Source organism: Canis lupus, chromosome 1, assembly GCF_011100685.1.
Source record: "Canis lupus familiaris isolate Mischka breed German Shepherd chromosome 1, alternate assembly UU_Cfam_GSD_1.0, whole genome shotgun sequence".
In the NCBI taxonomy this organism is placed as follows: Eukaryota; Metazoa; Chordata; class Mammalia; order Carnivora; family Canidae; genus Canis; species Canis lupus.
Genome location: NC_049222.1, coordinates 28,265,971 through 28,283,583, shown reverse-complemented (window position 1 = coordinate 28,283,583; position 17,613 = coordinate 28,265,971). Strand labels below are relative to the sequence as shown.

Below are 17,613 nucleotides of genomic sequence, written 5' to 3'. Positions count from 1 at the left end.
TTTGTTTCAGCTGGAAGGTACAGTCTCTCAGGCTGTGTTTCATGGTTTAAAAAGCTATAGTCCCATCGTGTTATAGCTACATAAAAAACAGTGCTGCAAATGGAACTGCCTGGCTTAGACTATGCTTGTTTCTACACAATCCTTAAGGAATCTGCGAAAAGAAGTATCTTCTCCCTTTGCTCCAGTTAATTGTTCTTGCATGTAAGGTGCTCTCTGTTCCAGTATACCACAGTGGCAAAATCACAAAACCAGCCACATAGCCAGAGGTCACTCTAAGCCTACAAAAGAGGTCCATACGTGAGGAGAAAATACATAAAATTAAAAAATAAAAACAATGTCTTATTATCACTTAAGCACAAGTTAAGTGTAACCCAAATATTTCTATATTAAAGCTTAATGTGCTTTCATAAAGAATGCCAAATGTATGAGAAGGTCGAAAGTGCCTTCATCATGAGCGCTAAAACCGTACACATTTTAATGTGCTTTTAACAGCAACAAGGCGTCTGACAAAAAAAATAATAATTACTGAGATGTTACTTTTTGTTTCACCATATGTTAATTGGGAATAATCCTGCTGGTAACCATAAGAAGTACTCTTAATATATCTTTGGCTGAGTACTGATGTGCACTTGGGATTAAACCCCATAAGGAAAAAAACCATAAGAAATTAGTAGGCTACACAGCAGAATAGGAACAATTCACATTCTTGACAGCCAGAATGGAAAAAATTTCTAATATGTGAGGCATCAGGTAGAATTATCAGGAGGATCACAGTCCCCTCTGTAGTGGGGACTACAGAGCCCTAGACTCAAAGCCTCTTGAATCTGCTCTACCAAAACTCAAAATCAATCCTGGAAAGGGTCATACTAATCCCAGGTAACTACATGTCAGAAAAAGGTCCAACACTCTTTCAGAGAAAATAAGAAAATCCAGCATTCACCAAAGTAAAATTCACATGTATTCATTTTCTAGGGCCATTATAACATGGTGTGGCTTAAAACAACAGAAGTTCATTCTCTCACTATTCTTAGAGGCCAGAAGTCTGAAACCAAGTGAAGGAGGGAAGAAAGCGGAGGGAAGGTTGTGAGATCCAGATGCACATTTGCTGCAGCCTGGCACAAAGCTTTCCAGTGACTATAGACCCAGCTGAAGCAGCACTAGAGGAGAAAGTACTCAAGTCTATGTGTTTATTCAATGTAACTTAGCCTTTTGAATGACTTGGGACCATTGTGAATATTGATTCTTAACTTACACCATAGTTGAAGTTGCAAGAAGCATCTGCTGCTGAACAGTACTGGTTAATGTTCCTTCAGTACACTGGTTTCAAGAACCATGGAGAATTCTTCAGAGACAACAATAGTAATGGAAAATCTCTCGGAAAATAATATAAAGAGGAGTTCACCTAAAAGTCTTGTAACATCCTGACAGACTCTGCTGTATTAGAGCAAGAAATTGTCTCTTGCAAGCACTGCTCTAAAGACTGAAAAATGAGTGTCAGGAAAAAATAAATAAATAAAAGCTTGCCAGTGACACTTCCAACATGACTGCACCCAAATAATTGGGCAAGCTTTGAGAAGAAGGAACTCCATTTCAAGGATGTGAAATGTGGACAAAATTTGACCCAAGTGGATTTTGTAAAAAAAAAAACAAACAAAAAAAAAAACTCATTTCCTAAATCTGTCACTACCAGCATGGACACATAAATTAATGTTTTTAGACTTCTTTTGCAGAAAGATTTCATAACTCCTCTGTAAGCTCAAAGATACTGCCAAGGATGTGCTGTCATACATACCTAAGCACCAGAGCACTATGTGCAAGGAATGGTACATTATAAAAGATACTCATCAAAAGAATGAATGGTCAAGATAAATGACAAGACTTACCAAAATAAAGAGAAAAAATAGATACATTATCAATTTAAAACAAACCTCTTGATGGGATTGTGTTTCCCAACATTTTTTTTAAGATTTTTTAATTTATTTATCTTAGAGTATAAGCAGGAGGGGCACAGGGAGAGAGAATGCGAAGCAGACTCCACACTGAGCCTAGAGCCTGACATGAGGCTGGATCTAAGAACTCTGAGATCATGACCTGAGCCAAAACCAAGAGCCAGGCGTTTAACCAGCTCTGTCACCCAGGCACTCTCCCAACATTTTTATGGAGCTTTCCTTTACCCCCAAAACAATGAGATAATAACAATATGTAATTGGAGATGGGGAAGACAATTTATTGCAGAATCCACTGCAAATCAAAGTAAGCAGAGAAGTTTATTGTGTATATTAAGATGTTCAGAAGAGAGTAAGAGGTCCTCAAATGAGAAGATGACATAGTGGTTAAAAACACACAGTGGAATATAAACAGATTATCATAAGCCTTGTAGCTTTTGTAACGTACCTTCAGTATGATGAAGGAATGGTCGTAGTTTCACTGCCAAAATGTAGACTTGGCAAGTGAAGCCTACTGATTCCTCACTGTGTAGCAACTTTGCACTTAAATGTCAGTCATGGTATGATGATGACATTCTCCAAAAACCGTTCCTTTGCTTTGAGGGATGTAGCCTCCTGAAGCACAACCCTCCTACGGATTTTGGTGACAGGGCCGTTGTTTCTACATCAGGAGATAATATTATGATAGTGTTGGACATAGTACTATAATCTGGTAAGGACCTAAAATGTATTACCCATGTGCGTGCCATGACCAGCAGTAGTGAGTAGTTACCACCATTCATCTGACACTATGAGTTGTAGAACTGTGTTAGTCTGCCAGGACTGCTGTAACAAAGTACCATCTCAACTGAGAGCTTAAACAAAAATTTATTTGCTTATGGTTCTAGAAACTAGAAGTCCAAAATCAAGTCACCAGCTGGGTCGGTTTCTTCTAATATCTCTCTCTTTGATTTGTAGATGGCTGCTTTCTCATTGTGTCCTCCTCTGTCCTTATTCTCTGTGCATGGGTGCTCCTGCTATATTTTCCTCCTCTTTATAAGGGCAACAGCCCTATTGGACTAGGACCCCACCCATATGACCTTATTTAACTTTAATTACCTATGTTAAAGGCCCTGTCTCCAAATGTCTCCAGACCTTGCTAGGGCTTCAACATATGAATTTTAGGGAGCATACAATTCAGCCCATAACAGAGATGTAGAACATATTTACAAGGACTAGAAGGGCATGTAAAACTGGTATGCTATATTTGATTGCATACAGAAGATAATTTGTAGATACTTTAATAGGAAAATTGAAATATAGGGTCTTTTGGACCCCAGTACCTCTGAAGGGATTCTTATCACCTGACCTTGGTAGAAAATTCAGGAAAGGTTTTCTATCTCCAGTTTGATGAATTCCAGATTATCAGTAATCCACCCAAGAACACAGGCTTGATGTGGGACTTCCTAAAGGATACTCTTGCCTAAGCCAAATCTCTCCTGCTCTTCTTCTCAGCAGCCACCCCTCTAACTCCAGAGAAATGAGCATGCACAGGCTTCATACTTCCATAAGATTCGTCAATGTTGTGCTGTTTAGTGTACGAGAGCCAGGATGAGGAACAGCAGGAAGAGATCCCTACAGTTTTCTGGGACTGGGTTTCAGATGTCTTGGAAGGAGCACACGGGTCTGCAGGTAGCCCAGGATTGGTAGTTCTCTCAGCACAGCCGCAGTAGTGTCACCCAAAACTCTGTCCAATCTCTCATGAGGGATTAGGATCTCTGTCCATCCCTTCCTCTCTGCTGCTGCTTCCCCATGTTTGATTCTAGACTAAGATGTCCTATAAAAAAAAAAAGTGTAATTCATGGTTAACTTTAGGCAAGTTACTAAATTTCTCTGTGCATAAAATTCCTCATTTATGAAATTGAAATAAGAATTTGTACCCTTACAGGATTGTCCTACAGATTTGTGTAGGAACTTAGGTAAGCAACTAGCATTGTACCTAGAAAATGGCAGACACTCAGAACATTATCATTAGCTTTCTTCTGTAATAGTACCAGCTCGGAGGAAAAAGAAAGAAGAAAGGGAAGAGTTAAAAGTTCCACCTTTACATGTGATTTGGCATCAGTACACTAAAAGTTATAAGAGATTCGTAAACTTGAAACAACAGCCTGCATAACATGTTGTGAATTACAGAGTATGCTAAGCAATACAGTAGGAATGGCATTTGTACCATTTGACTTAAATTATTATTACTGCCCTTATACCAGAGAGTGACAGCAGGTACTTCCAGATTTATCCATTCACATCTCTGGGTTAATGTGTTAATAAATATTGTAAATTACCTAAGAGGCAGCATCCAGAGTTTTGTGAACTGTTATAGAATCTCCTACTTTTTAAAACCCTTATCTCCTCCCATTGCCCATAGTATGAGTATGAGCTTCCACAGCATGCATGACCTGGCCTCTCCTGACACCTGCAGCCTCACCTTACCCCACTCAGCTAGCGAGGCTCTTACCTCTAATTCAGGCTCCCACCATATTGAACTATTTGGGGTTTCTCTTTGCTGGACTCTCACACATGCAGTATAGCCTTCCCAAGACACATTTTCCATCTCTTCACCTGGCCATTCCTGATTATCCTTTATTCTCCTGCAGAGCCTAAATGAGGGAACCCTTCTAGAAAGGACCCTATTTACTGTGGTATATTTAGCCCTTAGCCTAGTACCAATGGTAGCACATTAGGATTTCAGTAAATACTTCAGTGAATGAATCAGTTCTCAACCTAAATGCCAAGGATTATGATAATTTTCCAATATATACATAGTGGTATAATCTGTTTTTTGTTTGTTTTTTTGTTTTGTTTTGTTTTTTAATTAAGTAGGCTCTACACCCAGCGTGGTGCTTGAACTCAAAACCCTGAGGTCAGGACCTGACCCAAAATCAAGAGTAGGACACTTAACCCATTGAGCCACTCAGGCACTCCCTGTTAATTTTCAAATCCCATTTAAGTAGGAAAGAAGTAGTTTATTCTTTAGTGTACGTATTATGTCCTATGTTATTTAATGCGTGACATATGAAAGGGATTAAGGTCTGTCTCCTCCTTGTAACTGCTATAAGGGATTTGTTAAATTTCTGTGCACTCATTCATTTTGATTTTAGTTTTTAAAAAAGAAAAAAATCAAAACAATGACTACTAAACAATACAGAGAAGAAAACTCTTGTAGAAAGGCCTTTCCTCTTAAATTTGTATCTAGTGAAAATACCCTTATTAATAAGAGTATATTTTAAAGTAGTCAGAAGATTTAGATTTTTGATATAAAATACCAAAAAGCATATGTTGGTGGGGAAATAGATCTTTAAAAGAGACATCAAGTGATCACAATGAAGTTATGTAATCAGGTTGTTTCATTGCTTTTCTTTTTTATAAAATCGTTGACATTCTGAAGTTTGTTTTTTTTTTCAGATACATCTGCTTAGCGTAGAGAATAGGATCTGAAGGTAGTATAAAACAATTCTAAGAAAGTGAATGGTGTGTGAGCCTTTTTTTTATTTGCTTCACAAGTAATTCACTTGTAAAAAAAAAAAAATTAACATCTGCTATTTTGAAGCTAATCTTAGTGTATTGAATGCTCTTAACCATTTCTCAATCCCACAGTCTTTTATCTTGCTTCTCCTGCTGTGTTCCCACCACCCCTGATCCCATTAGCAAACCTTGAGACAGCCTCAGACTTACCAAAGTACTGCTTTGGTTTCAGCTGCTCTTCTGCAAGAGGAAGTGAATGTTGGGGGTTTTCTCTGTGGTACAGTTGTGATAAAGCTGTGGTGGTCTTATCTCTCTTGTAGGTAGTGGCTCTTTATGACTACACAGCGAATCGATCAGATGAACTAACCATCCATCGCGGAGACATTATCCGAGTGTTTTTCAAAGATAATGAAGACTGGTGGTATGGCAGCATAGGAAAGGGACAGGAAGGTTATTTTCCAGCTAATCATGTGGCTAGTGAAAGTAAGTTTTATGCTCCCTTCCTGGTTTACTAATATGGTATAACTGATAGTCCAAGATTTTATCATTTACTACCCTTTAATTTACTCTCCTTGTAACTTTTCCTTTATGTTTACTATTGGGTATTGCTTTTCGTTGTCATGATGCAAAAATAAATAAATAAAAGGGGGCACTGATGCGATGCACCGAAAGCTGCTCCATTCTGAGATTGGAATACTTACTTGCTTTCACAGACTTATCCTGGGGGACCTTCCTGTCTAGCTACCAACATTCTTCTTCAGCCCCTTTTTGCCCACCATCTATTTCACACACAGTTATGTCAGTTCTTCTCTTGCCACAGTGACTCCTCAGTTGACAGGCACCTCAGAACCTCTAGTTCCCCAAGTCCCATTCTTTTACTTTGTATACCTCAGTTCCAGCTGGAACCTGCCAAAACAAACCTGCAATAGATTGCTTCATTCTCAGGCAAATTAACTCCCCGTTTGTGAAAGGCCTAGGGAATGAGCTGGAGAAGAAATTCTAAATAGGAGTTAGTGAGAGCTGTAGATTTACTACCAGGCCTGGAGAGGTGCAAGGAAAGCCTGGAGATAAAAGAACTTAAAAGACTCAAGAAAGGGGACAAGTATAGCAATGCCTCTTTAGAAGAATGCTTCCTATCAACAGCTGCCCTGGTAGTGTGGTATGAAAGCCCAGTGCTCAGGAATCCGGAAAATTCGCCATTAATACTGATATGCCTCAGTTTCCTCCCATAAAATGAGGAAGTTGAACTCTGTCATCTCTGAGCTTCCTTCCAGAAAGACTAAAATTGTGTAGTTCTGGTTTAAAATGTAGTATAGGCTGCCTTGAGGACACTCCATTTTGAATCATTATTGTGAAGTCTTTTGTTTCTTCAAAGAAGAAATTATTATAAATAACAGGTGACTTTCAGGCTTGTCTGTGGAGCCCCATTTAACCCAAACTGGTTAAGCAAAAGTCCTATTGATTCCTAACCTAAGTTCTGAATTTTGAGAGCAAAAAAGATGAAGGAAAACAGGAAGAACAATTTCTTCCATGAGTCTTGGGTGCTGGGCTAGGCACAGACGAAATGAGTTCTCTCTTCACTCTCTACCCCATCTGCCGAGTGCTGCCCCCTCCCCTGCCTCACACTCTCCAGGGCTTCTGTCTCTACAGCTCTTTCCCTCAGCTTATCTGCTGCTTTCGGCAAACTCCTCCCCTCAAAAGTGCTTAGTGTGTCAAAAATTACCCACTTCTCTCCCTCATAACAAAATTCTTCGTTTCCTCCATGCCACTGTTATAAATCTTCATCTCTGAGTAGTAAATAATTGATAGCTCTCAAACTATTTTTAATGTTCAAAAGAGGATACATAATGGAGAAAAATTAAGGCAGTGTAGAAGAAAGAAATTTTAGGACAAGTTAATTCCCATTCATTTTTCATAAGCTAAGTACTTGTAACTTCCAGATTGCCTCAAATATCCCAATTTCTTCCCTCCCCTTCCCATTGATGGTTTTCCCACTGCCTCTGTAGGTCTAGTTCAGCAGGAGTAGCTTCCAGTTCCAAATCAAGAAAGCTGGCTGCACAGTCATGGTGGCTCTGGAGTATGTCTGTAATTTTAATTAGATGTTACAATCCATTGTTTCTTCTAGACACAAGTGGAAACATTTAAACTTTTTTTTTTTTTTTTACTAGACAGTATAAAAAGATGATGTATTTATTCCCAGGCAGAATGGTATTAGAGTTTTAACTTTAGAATCTAGTTAGTTTGCAGAAACAACCTCTTAGGCTTATGAACCTTAAGAGGCTATAGATATTTGATCCACAGAGGGTTAAAAATCCATTAAATTTGTCTTTTGTTCCATGATAACCAAAGTGCAACATCTAAAGTATACCACAATGATACTTGGTGGCCTCATGCAGAAATTCTGTGTTTCAAGTAGTGACCATCTTCCAACTGCCAGAATTCCTTATTGTATCTCAGAAGAATTGATACTTTATTTTGGCATCAGTCACTGCTTCTTGAGAAAGACTTTTAAAGGCCAGAACAAACAATTCTCAGAAAACCTGAGAATATAATGATTGAATTCTCACTTCATCAGGGGTTATCTTCTTTTCCCTTTTATCCTCCTTTATAACCTGAATTTAACAAAACCTCACCTCAGTTTTAACATTAGGAGGGGAAAAAAGACCATCAGCAGCATATTCCCCTTTAAAAATAGTGGGAGAAATTGTCCTTTATCTTTATCCAAAGCCAGATATGCAAAACAAATGCTCAAAGGGAGTGTATAGATGGGAACAGAATCTCTACCAACCATTCAGTTGAAAGGCATGTCCTCTAAGTGAACAATGACACAATAGAAGTTCTCCATCATTATAAAGAATTTATTCCTTTTGTATCTTAAGCCACCAGGAAGAAAAAAATGAACAGGTTCACTTAATGACATCTAACATCCTTTCCAATAAGAGATAAACCCAGCAATATAATCAACGCATACACAAAGCCAATTAATATACCTAACAATTGTAGAATTTCAATCAGGCATAGTTTACCAATTTCTCTAAGTTCAGAGTTGCCCAGAGTTGTTATTTAACTGAAACAGAAACACATTTTCTTTTTCAGTCCTTGAAGATTTCCACATTTTAGAGTCCACATTGTGTGTAAAGAGATTATATAAATTATAGTCTCAAATTCGACCCTGTAAACAGATTCAAGGTTATGTATAGCTCTAGCCCCATGCTCATTTATTTTGTACCATCTTCCCAGATTATTCTTTGACCACGCCTTTGCCTGGCAAAATCCTACCTGTTCTTCAGAGACTGACACACCTTCCACTTCATGGATTGAGCATTTGCTATCTATATCAGAATCTGTCCTTATTATCTCTCTTTTGAATAATGTCACATTCTCATGTATGTTACACTTTTTTTTAAGATTTTATTTATTCATGAGAGACACAGAGGAGAGGCAGAGACACAGGCAGAGGGAGAAGCAGGCTCCCTGTGGGGAGCCGATGTGGGACTCGATCCCAGACTCTGGGATCACAGCCTGAGCCAAAGGCAAACACTCAACTGCTGAGCCACCCAGGTGTCCCATCATGTATGTTACACTTACTTGTGAACATATCTGTCTCTGACCAGGATTCTGAAATCCTACTAATGAAAAATTTCCAATCATAAATTATGTTCTTTTGATAACTAATGTGTGTAACTATAAATCGTTTTAATACTAAGTGCCAGGGGGATCCCTGGGTGGCGCAGCGGTTTGGCGCCTGCCTTTGGCCCGGGGCACGATCCTGGAGACCTGGGATCGAATCCCACGTCAGGCTCCCGGTGCATGGAGCCTGCTTCTCCCTCTGCCTATGTCTCTGCCTCTCTCTCTCTCTCTGTGACTATCATAAATAAATTAAAAAAAAAAATAAAAAAATAAAGTAAAATCCTTTCTAACCCTAACTTTCCACGAACTATAAAGCTTTCTCAGTCTTTAAAAAAAAAAAAAAAAAAATACTAAGTGCCAGGTAGCTTATTGTTACACCAGAGAAGTGCATATCAAGATCCTTAGTTTCATATCTGCCCCCCTCCATCATTATTTATTTACCCTATGGGTCAGTGCTCCTCAGTTTGATTACATGAATTCCTTGTTCAATTCCAGCGTTATATCAAGAATTGCCTCCAGAGATAAAGGAGCGATCCCCTCCTTTAACCCCAAAGGGAAAAACCAAAACGGAAAAACCTTCAGCTCTTCAAAAGGTAGGTGTTTTCAATATGGATTGCATATGAACTTTAATTTTCACTCTCTCTAGATAAAATATTACTTCATTCTTCATGCTTATATACTTCATTGCTTGCATTATTTCTTTTTATATTGGCACCAACATTATGAAATATATAAGGCAAATATTATTTTTATAATTTTTATTAAAATATTATTATAGCCATTTTCCAGATAAGGAAACCAGGGAGGCTCAGAGAGATTAAAGTAGACCCCAAGTCACAGCCCAGGTGATGGAACTTGTGACTTTAAGTGAGATGCTATTTCCACTGTACATTTATTGCTATAACTATGATGCTGACACTGTCATGCATTAATACTAAAGGTCGTTGGAGCCCACAGAATAAACATGTTCTCTTTTCCTGGAGCATTCCTCTTACTTGTTAGTAATTCAAAGTGTTTTCAAGTTAAAATGAATATGGACATATTAGCCAGAGAAATGTCATGTTTTTTAGCCTGTGCCATCAGATCCCCCAGGGATATGGGTCAGTATTCTTTTGATGATAGTAGTACTTTGGTAGAAGAACTTAATAAGCACTATACCATCATATAAATTACTTATTAAACTTATTTTATTTAACATTAGCTCTTGCCTTAGATTGAATAACTTCACTTCTTGACCTCTTAGACTGACATTTTTTTTTTGTACAAATACCATGTCATGATACAGTTTTTTCTCCCCTGTAGAGTTTTTGACAGTTGAACCTCTTATGTTGTTCAGTCATTTAGCCTGTATTTATTGAGTGCTTCTTTCCATCCTGGGCATTCTGTTAGTCCTCATTGAAACAAGATTGAGTAGGCAAAACACTTGCCCATCAGGAGCTTGAAGGCTGGTGGGTGAGACACCCACAGACTATGTCAATTCCCATGGACTGTGGCAGGAACTCTAACGAAGATGTGTGCACAATGCATTGGGAGCACACAGGAAAAAACCCTATAAATGTGCCCCTGAGGAGTCCAGAAAGAGCTTCCAGAGAGGTTCATGTTTAAGCTGAGGCTTATAGGATGAAAAAGTATACGCTAGGTAGATGATCTTAGAAAAAACATTTTAACAGAGGAAATAACTTGAGGAAGGTGTGATATGGTACAGTCCTGTTTGGAGAGTTTAGGGTCTAATGGAGAGAAGGAGAGGAAAAATGCAAGAGCCAAGCCACGGAGAGCCTGGTGTGCTCTGCTGAAGTGCTTAGTTGTAAATCCTTCAGACAAGGGCATCCACTAGAGGAGGTAGTCCAGGGAGTGACAGGGACAGATTTGCATGTTAAAAATAAAAGGGAAGGTATAAGGTATAACTGACAGGATTTTCTGATTGATTAGATGTGATTAGGGAAGTTGGAATTTAGGATTGTGCTAAAGCCCTGGCTTATCAATACAACTGAATGGATGGAGGTCCCACAGAAATAATAAAAGAATAAGGAAGATTTGGGGATCTAGAGACAGGTAGTGGTAGGGAGTAGGCTGTGATGAGTTCAGTGTTAGGTATCTTGATTTGTTAGTGGTGTCTATAATGCTCCCAGGTACAAATATTCCCTAGGGAGTCAGACATGCAGGACTGGAATTTGAGAGAAGGTAGGGCTTCAAATTACATGAGGAGGAGTCAGTATATTCATTATATTATAGCGGAAGAGTTGAAGCTTATAAAGAAGGTGATGGGGGGAGGGGATGTACCCTGGGAAACAAAGAGTTGCAGAAAAGGAGGTGTGCGGAAGATGGAGTAACTGGGTGATGGGTACTGAGGAGGGCACTTGATGGAATGAGCACTGGGTGTTATACTATATGTTGGCAAATCGAACTTAAATAAAAACAAATGTAAAAAAATAATAATAAAAATTTAAAAAACGTTGTAGAGTTCTGAGAGAAAGGCCAGGGACAGAATCCCAAATGAACACTAGTGTCTGGGGATCCCTGGGTAGCTCAGCGGTTTAGCACCTGCCTTCGGCCCAGGGCGTGATCCTGGAGTCCCGAGATTGAGTCCCACATCAGGCTTCCTGTGTGGATCCTGCTTCTCCCTCTGCCTGTGTCTCTGCCTCTCTCTCTCTCTCTCTCTCTCTCTCTCTGTTTCTAATGAATAAATATATAAAATCTTAAGAAAAAAAAACACTAGTGTTTCAGGAACAATCTGAGGAAGAGGAGAGATTAAGAAAGAATAATCAATCAATCAAAGTGGAAGGAAGAACCAGAAAAAAGTACCCTAGAAACCAGGGGAGGAGAGAGGCTCAAGGAGGGTGTAGTCCTTATTGTCAGAGATAGCCAGTTAGGCTGTTTAAGCATTTAGTGAGCAGGAGAACCCTGGCACCTGTGTGGAAGTATCAGTGATTGATACTAGTAGGACAAGGATTGAAGAGTAGAACTCAGCACTCAGCAAGTGGACTCATGAACATCATTCCTGGAGCTTCACTTGGAGGAAAAAAAAGACCGATAATGCCTAGTGGGTAACACACTTCCAAGAATGACTTTTTATATGCTGGAGTGACATGTAAAATTATATATTAAGGAGACAAAACCAATGGACAGCTTCAGATTGGAGATAGATAAAGAAAGCACATATGGACCTTGGAGAAAGCAAGAGGTTTTTATCAGAAAGACCGGTTGATAGATTAGTCTTGGCTTAGAGCAGTGGTTCTCAACCTACGGTGATTTTGCCTCCCCGGAGACATTTGGCAATGTCTGACGATTTTTTTGCAAATATATGCATGTGGGGGGATGCTACTGGCATCTCATAGGTAAAATATCTAAACATGTAAAATGTACAGGGCAACTCACACCCCACCAAAGGATTATCTGGCCAAAAAATGTCAACAGTGTTGAATTTAGAGCAGTGCCCCCACATCAGTAGATAAGTTGATAGAGTGGAAGTCTGGAAAATAAGGCTATCATTATGTTCTCCAAAGCATAAAAGAGGTCCACTTCAAAAGTGAGAGTTAAAGGAGTCAGGAAGAATAATGGCCATTAGGGTACCTGTAAAGGTAGTAAGAGCAGGAGCTCATTTGGAACATACACAGAGGTTCCTGAGTAATGCTGAGAGCTGCTGTTTGGATACCATAAAAATGTAGGCAGCTTAATTCTGTGTAGTTGGATTTTTTTTCTTCAGTAGTACTCAGCATCCTGGCCATAGCAGTGGAGAGGGCATATTTAGTTAGATACATATTTGGAGCATTTGTGAATGTGATAAAGCACAAGAGGATAAGAGACTTGATAATGTTGTTAAGAGAGTTACTGGAGTGACAGACATTCCATGAAGGATCTGCCAACTTGGAAAGGACATGGAATCAGAAGACTAGCCAACTTAGAAAGCAAGGTTCTCTGTAAGGTTGCAGTAAGCCACACACACCCAGCTGGAGCCAGAGTGTTCTACACTAAAGAAGTTAACAGGCTGGAACTGTGGCCTTTAAACCCAGACTCTTTTGCTTATTTAATATTTCAGATGTCAGGCAACTTGAGTTTATGATAAATTCACAGAGTGTATAAGAGCTGAAGGACACATTAGAATTAAACTGGCCAAGGAACTAGGACCCAGAGTGGTGCACAGGTTGTTCCCTTGGATATTAAAATCCTGGGATGGTTGCAAGAGTTGGGATGAAGGGGACACTGGTAAACCAAGAGCCGAAGTCCTTCATTCTTGTGTTAAAACAGATGTCTCACCCTTGGCTTCACATTGAAATCACCTAAGAAATGAAAAAAATAAATACTGATGCCTGTCCCCATACCCACAAAATGATTTAATTGGTCTGGAATGTGAGCTCAGCATGCGTGGATTTCAAAAGCTTTCCAGATTATTTTAATGCAGCCAACATTGAGAACCATTATGTTAGTGACCACAAGATCTGAAGGTAACAGCTGCAAAGACAAACAGAGGATAGTCTAGCCAGGTGTCAAGACATCCAAGGAGGTATGTTTTGAAAGTATAATAGCCTGTGGGGCACCTGGCTGACTCAGTTGGTAGAGCATGCAACTCTTGATTCTGGGGTTGTGAGTTCAAGTCCCACATTGGGTGTAGAGATTACTTCTAAAAAAGAAAGTATAATAACCTAAAATTAGCAACAGAAAGCTAAGAGGGAACCAGTGTTACCAGACTCCTGGAGTTCCTGATTGGGTTATATGAGAACAGCCTGTGCTACAAAGAACTAAGGGAAAAAAGTGTTTCTAGGTGAAGCACCAGTTTCAAACATAGCAAGGACATATGGCAATGGTTGCCTGTGGCAGTATGGAGACAACAGGGGATACATTTCAAAGGATTGATATGCAATTTGGGCAAATGCTACATGTGTAACATTATCCATTGTTTGGAATTGAGCACCAGATTTTAGAATTTAGGGAGATACTAATGTAAATGTACAACCTGAAGACATTTAATGCAGTAAAAGCATTTATAACATTAACCCAGAGAGTCATTGTAACAGCTGCCAACATTCATAGCCTGTGTCATGAACTGCCCAAGATACTATGAAAGACAGAACCTTTACTTATAGCAACTTACTGGTATCCCTGACTCCACATCATGCTGACCTTTAAAATTGGGGTTACTCAACTCCCACTTCTGTGTTCAGTGGCCTTGAACCAGTTCTGCCTCAGCTGGAGGAGATAAAGGAAATTGGAATATCTTACTGGCTGCATGGGAAGTTGGTACTGCCCTTTCTGCCCCTTCCTCTTCCTGATGTGCCTGTGATCCTGTGGATAGAGACCTCTCACCTGCTTCTCAGATCCCCACTTCTCACTGTCTCTGCCCCTCCCCCTCCACTTAGAAGAACTCACTGCATCATAGTCTTAGCTGTTTTTTTTTTTTAATGTTTTTGTGCTTTGCTTTTTCCTCTCACAGACTGATGTCCATACTTAAAATATACCTTTATTATTTATATGCCACCAGACCAATTCTTCAAATACCCTGAGGTCTGCCTCAGGCTAATCCCGCTGCTGCCAAACTCTGATTCTAAATAGATGTCAAGGAACTTGCAGACATGCAATGTAAAACATTTTTAAACTTAAATTAGGTAAAAAAAAAACAAACTTAAAATAGGTAAATCAAGGAAGTTGCAGAGGTTAGGACTCCATGTAGGCAAGGGAGAAGTAAAGTTCTCATAGTTGAGAGGGAACTCAAGTGACCTTTAGAGTTTAAGATTCATAGATTTCTTTTGTTGAAAAGCATGATTTGATCTGCTTGGTCTAATCCATGTGTTAAAATAGAATCCTCTACCTGGTTTTCCTCCTAGGGTTGTACCAGATGTATAGTTAGATAATGTTTGACTTTCCTCTGCAGGAAAATATCAAGAATGATTTCTGCTTATGTAAAAAGAAGAAACAGCAATGTTGTCCCAGGTAATCAAAATGCCTTGGGTACACTCTGAGTCATGATGCCAATAGCCAGCCCTTGAGAAATGTATCATTGGGCTTCCTTAGCACCTGGCATAGTTTTATTTCTTCAGTCGAGTTCCTTTATCAGAATATATATGGTTTGATTTTATCAAGATCCTGCCACAAATTCTATCAGATGTTTAATTTCATGTAAAGTTTTATATTTATCATCATATATATTAAAAAGATGAATATGAAAAGTAGTCTTTCATAAGTACCTAGAACTGGGGAGGAGAAGGTTCTAAATTCTTAGAATTACAGAATTGGTGACTTGGAAGGAACCTTAGAGATCATCTACAGTGATTCAAGTCAATTCCTTCATTTTACAGATAAGGAAGTTAAGATCCAGAAAAGTTGTAAGAGTGTTGTTCAACCCCAATTAAGAGGGGTGCCTTCATGTTCTCAGGCCAGTGCCCTTTTTTCCCCCACTTCTCATCAGCAGCACAGACAGCTGTTACCTGCACAGCCAGCTACATTTTGTGTCACACTGGCTTTTATATTCCTGTTTTGTGTCTTCTTCATGGTACCCACCTCCATGTGGAAGTTTTTAGAATTATATTCTCTATACTTTTTTAAGGAAACCTCAGTAGTTTTCTTTCTTCTTTCTATTAAAATATATTTGAATACTGAATATTCAAATAGTTTCTATTCAAACTATAGAATAAGAAGTAAAATTATATCTTTTAGAAGCTTGACAGCTGCTAAATCCTTTAAGTCTGTCCAAGTGGAACACAACCTGTCCCATTGCTGCAAGCCCCCAGGTACCTCCCAGCTTTTCCTCAAGTTAACTGCAGTGTCAGTGGGTGATAATAGCATCGGGCTCTCCCAGGGCAGGAGGCAGGCACAGAGCTGGTCTCTCATGGGGAGTTGATCTGGGAGTCCCCAGACATATCCCTGGTTACCTAGACCTTGGAGCAGGAGGAGAATGTTTTCCTCAGGCTCACTCCAGAACATTGTTAGCATGATATGCTGTCAGTTTGCATCTAATAGAAGGAAAATATTGGTTCCATCACAGAGGGGAAAATAACTACAAAGTTCTGAAAAAAAAATAGTGCTGACTGTGACAGCCTTGGTTTATTTGTGTTGTATTTTGGACCTTATTTTTTCTTCATCTTTTTATTTTTGCTAGCCTAAGCATTAACCTATGTCATCCATTTATTTGGGGAGGAAAGTTTCCAATAAAACTCCTATTTAAAAAATTTTTTAATAATTTTAAGGTTTTTTTTACTATAAAAGTAATATATGCTCATAGGCTTAAAAATTTAACCAATATAGTATAGTATAAATTAAAAATAAAGCCCTTCTGGTTAATATTTCTATTCACTCTAATAAGTTTCTTCCATGTCCTGTTAAAAATGTTTTCTGCAAATGTGAGCACACATGTCTTTATTCATGTTTGTTCTTTTTCTCGGTGAAACTAGGATCATACTTAATATTCCGATTTTTTTCTTCCACCAATATATCCTAGATATATTAGCAGACACTTAAAATAGATTTCTTTTTTAAGTTTCAAGATACTGAAATGCCCAATTTCCTTTTTGTTTTAATTCCTAAAATGCCCAGTTTTTTTAAGTTTCTGAAAATGCTTGGGTTTTTTTTCCTAAAAATGAAGCCTGGATTAATTGTGCTGTATATCACTATTTTCAAAAATCATGTCATACAGAAAAAAAAAATTCCATTTACTGGTTCTTGTATCAAGAGGTACACATGTCAGATACACTAGGAGAAGGATAGTAAAAGGAGAGTGTATCAAGAGTGCATGGAGAATTATTTTTAACCACAGAAATAATTTTATTATGTTAAATCCAACAACCTGTTTATAATACATAGTGCTTGTTTTTTGGTATGTTTAAACAGATTTTCCAAATATCAAAAGTTAGTAAATGTACACTAAATCATTGAAAATACAATCATAACTTTATTGCCTCCTTCCTATTGTTAAAGAATAATACTGATTTATGTCTTTTCTTAACTTTAGTAATTCTTTTTATCAAAGAAAATACACTGTGATTTATCTCTGATTTGTTTTATGAAACAGATAAAAATTAACTTACGTTTGGATTTGTTTTAAAAATTCGGGAATATTTGGGGCACCTGGGTGGTTCAGTTGGTTAAGCATGAGCCTTCAGCTCAGGTCATGATCCTGGGGTTCTGTGATGGAGCTCCACTTGGGGCTTTCTGCTCGACAGAGAATCTGCTTCTCCCTCTGCCCCTCTCCCCACTCATGCTCTCTCTCTCACTCACTCTCTCTCCCAAACAAATAAAATCTTTTTTAAAGATTTCAGGAATATTTAAAGTTTTCTTCCTTTGTCTGAAGAGAACTAACCCAAAATCTTAACTTACAAGGTAAATTTTAAAAAGGTTCTTATTTTTGTCCCATGAAGAGTCTCAATGCAGACGATACTGATATGTATTTTTCTTCATTAATTTGTTTCAATAACAAATATTTTGAGAAAAAATATTAATTTCAAAAATCATTATTTACATTTAAAATTTTTCTATTAGTTGAGAGAACATATTCTGCAGAGAAAGTAAGTAAATCCCGATGATGTGACAGCAAAGCGAGTGGGAGTCA

General features: G+C 38.5%; 1 protein-coding gene across 15 annotated transcripts in view; it reads left to right on the top strand.

Annotated features, from left to right (window-relative positions):
- Nucleotides 1-17,613, top strand: part of AHI1 (Abelson helper integration site 1) — a 233,719-nt gene that overhangs the window by 148,443 nt on the left and 67,663 nt on the right. For 14 of the 15 annotated variants that reach the window (XR_005353529.1, XR_005353532.1, XM_038526072.1 and 11 more), the window contains 2 exons: nt 5,768-5,930; nt 9,573-9,670. Coding sequence is in view for 13 of the 15 variants with exons in the window: in XM_038526072.1 (XP_038382000.1) it covers nt 5,768-5,930; nt 9,573-9,670 (261 nt within the window). In the remaining 2 variants the exon portion in view is untranslated. Of the gene's footprint in view, nt 1-5,387; nt 5,423-5,767; nt 5,931-9,572; nt 9,671-17,613 lie in introns of those variants that run through there. The other variant, XM_038526086.1, reaches the window with a different exon arrangement.